Here is a 3964-nt window from a genome sequence, read left to right on the forward strand (position 1 = left end):
AAACGCGGAGCACCCCGCGTCGCCCCTGCCGCCTCCAAGTGTCGTCCTGTGCCGCGCTGTTACCAGCCCAGCCGATCGAACCCGACCTTGATTTTAAAGTTTAAACCCCGGCGCCTCGATCGGGCGGGCCAGACAAGACCCATCACCCATGCAGGTCCTGCTTCATCACTCGCTGCCCACGAGTGCGCGTCCCTGACACACAAGCCAAAGCCACGTTCTTATACCGCTCGCCGGACGCGCCTTCTATATAAACAGCTTGGGCATGCTCACATCCAAGAACAGGCTCAACACACACACACACACACACACACGGGAACAGCTAGCTAGCAGCTCGCTCTTCGATCATCCCGAGCTGCCTCCGCGCTCACGTAGCTATTCACAGCTCCCGCGCAGCTAGCTAGCTAGCTTTGGAGCCAGCCATGCCGGCCTTCGCCGAGAGTACCGCCGAGCCGCCTCTGTCGGACAGCTACTACGCGCTGCTCCGCCGCGGCAACAAAGTCGACGAGTGCGCTTCGGTGCCGCCGCCTGGCTGTCAGGTTCTTCCCGTGGCGGAATGCGAGCTCCCCATGATCGACGTTGGGTGCCTGACGACGGGCGGCGGGGGCGAGGAGGAGAGGGCGGCATGCGCGGCGGCGATCGCGTCTGCGGCCGCTGAATGGGGCTTCTTCCAGGTGGTCAACCACGGCGTCAAGCAGGAGCTCCTGGAGGCGATGCGGCGGGAGCAGGTGCGCCTCTTCCGCCTGCCGTTCGAGGCCAAGGCCACGGCCGGCCTTCTCAACGACTCCTACCGCTGGGGCTCCCCGACCGCCACGTCGCCAAGGCAGCTGTCCTGGTCCGAGGCCTTCCATGTCCCGCTCGCCGGCATCTCCGGTAGCCCTTGCAGCTACGGCGAGCTCACCAGCATCAGGTACGTGCCTACTCCTACAGTGTGTAGTGTAGTTCATCACGCGTCCAGTGTCACGGTAGGAGTGGCTAGTTAGCTTATTAGTGCTCCTAATATAGTGCTAGCTCGAGTGTTTACGCTGCTCGATCAACATGTGTGCCCTGCCCCCTGTTCCTGATTAACAATTTTCTTTTCTCCAGTGAAGGGCTGGTACTTCTCAAGTACCGGGAATAAAATTGGAAAGCTTTCCCATCATGTGTGGACCAGTTATTCCGTCACGGTAAATATGATCGAGACATTTAGTAGTGCGGCCGAATAAGGACCCGGTAGAAAAGAAGCGACGTGTTAAGAGCATCTTCAACAGATGCAAACTTGTTGGAACGGATGCACCAAACAAACAGTGCGCGATGTATTTTTTTAGCGCACTAATGCATTTTTACCGCTCGCGGCATTACGCTGGAGCGTTGTGTTCGACGGCGCGCATGCTATATGGCCGAATTTTAGGCCCGCAGCTTATTTAGCGTGTCTGTCGAAGATGTGCTAATTACAGCGATTAAGCTGGTCTAGTAACATCCCGTGAAAAAATAACTGGCCGAGCAACATCGTCTTTGGAATGTTATGGCGTAGTCAAGAAGCATATAAAATCCGCGGGTGTCTGATGTGGAAAATGCTTTAACTCAAGCAAGTACTAATGCGGCGAATGTTTTCTCGATCAACTTCATTTTTTTATTGATCAACCATCAACTCTGCAACTTCATAATCAACTATATATGTATGTATCTGGTGTTTGACAATCCAGATGACGAGCGTCTCCTATCGTGATGATAACAATACATACATGATCGCGACGCCTACGCCAATATGAACTGAAAGTTTTATTTCTAGCTTTAAAAATTTATTTGGTTTTGATACAGAAAAGGAAGAAAACATCCACTTATTATGGAATGGAGTAGTAGTTAATATAGTTAGTCATTGCTTAATAGGGCATAAAATAAGTAAGTGTTTCGGGTTGGCGATGCGAATCAACAGTAGTGTTAGCACTAGTACAGCTTAGGCTATAACTGAAGAGAGCTGTGTGCGTGTGTGGACGCTGCAGGGATGTGACGCAGGAGGTGGCGAAGGCGATGTCAAAGCTGGCCAACACGCTGGCGCGCGTCCTGGCCGAGAGCCTGGGACACACCGCCGGCCAAGGCTTCCCGGAGGGGTGCGACGAGAGCACGTGCTTCCTCCGGCTGAACAGATACCCGGCGTGCCCATTTTCGCCCGACGCCTTCGGCCTGGTGCCGCACACGGACAGCGACTTCCTCACCGTGCTCTGCCAGGACCAAGTCGGCGGCCTGCAGCTCATGAAGGGCTCCCGGTGGGTGGCCGTCAAACCCATTCCCAATGCTCTCATCGTCAACATTGGAGACCTCTTCCAGGTACATACCCACATGCATGCATGTTAACCGGCGGGAGTACTTGCTTTGCCGACCTAGCTCTGCATATGCATTCCTCCCTAGAAGTAATCATCTTCCCTAGCATACGCATGTCAAGGAGGTACACACATGCATGTGTGTCTGTGTGCCGGGCCGGCCTCCACTAGCCGTACCTCCACTAGCTTGATGAGTCGAACCTGGCTCGTACGCACCAGAGCGTACAAGTGCGGCACCTGTGAGCTTATGCCGGGTGTGTACCCCGGCGCTCTAAAAGGGGAAGCTGCCCCGTCATACATATCCACAACTTGGGTACTTGTATGCGCTGGGATGTGCCTCTGTGTACCGCCGCTAAGGAAAAGCCTATGGATTCCGCTAATTCAGGGGACAGGAAAACATTGCATGTACAAAAGCGAGACCTGTACACTCCATGGTGCTCACATGGTACGTCGCAACTTTTGCTAGGCAGCCCAGGCACAGCGCCACTTATAGTACTGCTACTTTTTTTCCCGATATATATGTATGGGTTGGTTTCATTATATGAAGTTGGAGAGGGGTGGCCTCTCTTTTGCTCAAAAAAGCATATAAGTATATAAGCATATAGTATATATATATATGGGATATTATTTTACAACCCTAGATTCGTAATCGTTGAACTTGTAACAGTTAAGCACCTTTATTATCAAAGATTTAACATAAAAACTTATCATGAAAGTTGTATATTTGTAGATGCACGAATGTACCGTATTTGTTTAAATTCCTGTTTAAAAAGTCGGTTCATGATGCCCCTTTTGGTTTTATATTTCTTGAAGGCATGGAGCAACAACAGATACAAGAGCGTGGAGCACAAAGTGATAACCAACGCGACGACGGAGAGGTACTCTTTGGCCTACTTCCTTTGCCCGTCCTACGACTCTCCCATCGGCGCATGCGAGGAGCCTTCACCTTACAGGACCTTCACCTTCGGAGAGTATCGAAGAAGAGTGCAGGAAGACGTCAAGAAGACAGGGAAGAAGATTGGACTTCCCAATTTTCTATTGTAGATTGCTTCTGCATGGCTATAAAAATACATCTTGCATGCAAATTAGGTTTGTTTGTCCATGTCAATGTATACATGTTTCTCCCGTACACGTCATCTGTGTAATAGCATCAACGCATTATTCTGTCTCCGTTTCTCTTCTCTTTCTGAAACTGAGCGCATGCATCATTGTAATTTGTTACTAGTAGTTTGTACTTGTAGAATAGTTTGATATATTATACCATGTACACGAATGTACCAGTAGGAAAGCGTCCACCAAGGCATACAGAATGGGGGAGGAGGCGGGCGGGGTAACGCCCAGATGCGACCATATCCTTAATTTGACACGAGGGCCTCGTCAGGGATAGAAGCGCATCTCGTCGTTTCGCAAGGATGGATATCGTTACAAGTACATGTATTAAAGAGAAGAGTATATGGAATTGGCTTACACTCGCCACAAGCTACATCAGAGTCACATCAGTACAATACATAAACATCATAAATAAGAGCAGGGTCCGACTACGGACGAAAACAAACGAGAAAAAGAAAACGACGTCCATCCTTGCTATCCTAGGCTGCCGGCCCGGAACCCATCCTAGATCGATGAAGAGGAAGAAGAAGCAACTTCAAATGAACAATCAATGCGCT

General features: G+C 50.6%; 1 protein-coding gene across 1 annotated transcript; it reads left to right on the plus strand.

Annotated features, from left to right (window-relative positions):
• Positions 1-248: 248 nt before the first annotated feature.
• Positions 249-3580, plus strand: LOC123404573 (gibberellin 2-beta-dioxygenase 6-like). Its single transcript, XM_045098508.1, has 3 exons — positions 249-907; positions 1980-2304; positions 3111-3580. Exons 1-3 carry the CDS (start codon positions 420-422, stop codon positions 3339-3341), a joined length of 1044 nt encoding a protein of 347 aa, XP_044954443.1. The 5' UTR covers positions 249-419; the 3' UTR covers positions 3342-3580.
• Positions 3581-3964: the final 384 nt, after the last annotated feature.

The sequence above is a fragment of the Hordeum vulgare genome, chromosome 6H, assembly GCF_904849725.1.
Source record: "Hordeum vulgare subsp. vulgare chromosome 6H, MorexV3_pseudomolecules_assembly, whole genome shotgun sequence".
NCBI classification, from domain to species: domain Eukaryota; kingdom Viridiplantae; phylum Streptophyta; class Magnoliopsida; order Poales; family Poaceae; genus Hordeum; species Hordeum vulgare.

What these genes read in the sequence shown, in the direction of transcription:
- LOC123404573 (XM_045098508.1), top strand. Translation starts at nt 420, where the DNA reads ATGCCGGCCTTCGCCGAGAGTACCGCCGAGCCGCCTCTGTCGGACAGC. An exon ending in GGCGAGCTCACCAGCATCAG is followed by an intron (nt 908 to 1,979) that starts GTACGTGCCTAC and finishes TGGACGCTGCAG; the next exon opens with GGATGTGACGCAGGAGGTGG. An exon ending in ACATTGGAGACCTCTTCCAG is followed by an intron (nt 2,305 to 3,110) that starts GTACATACCCAC and finishes TATTTCTTGAAG; the next exon opens with GCATGGAGCAACAACAGATA.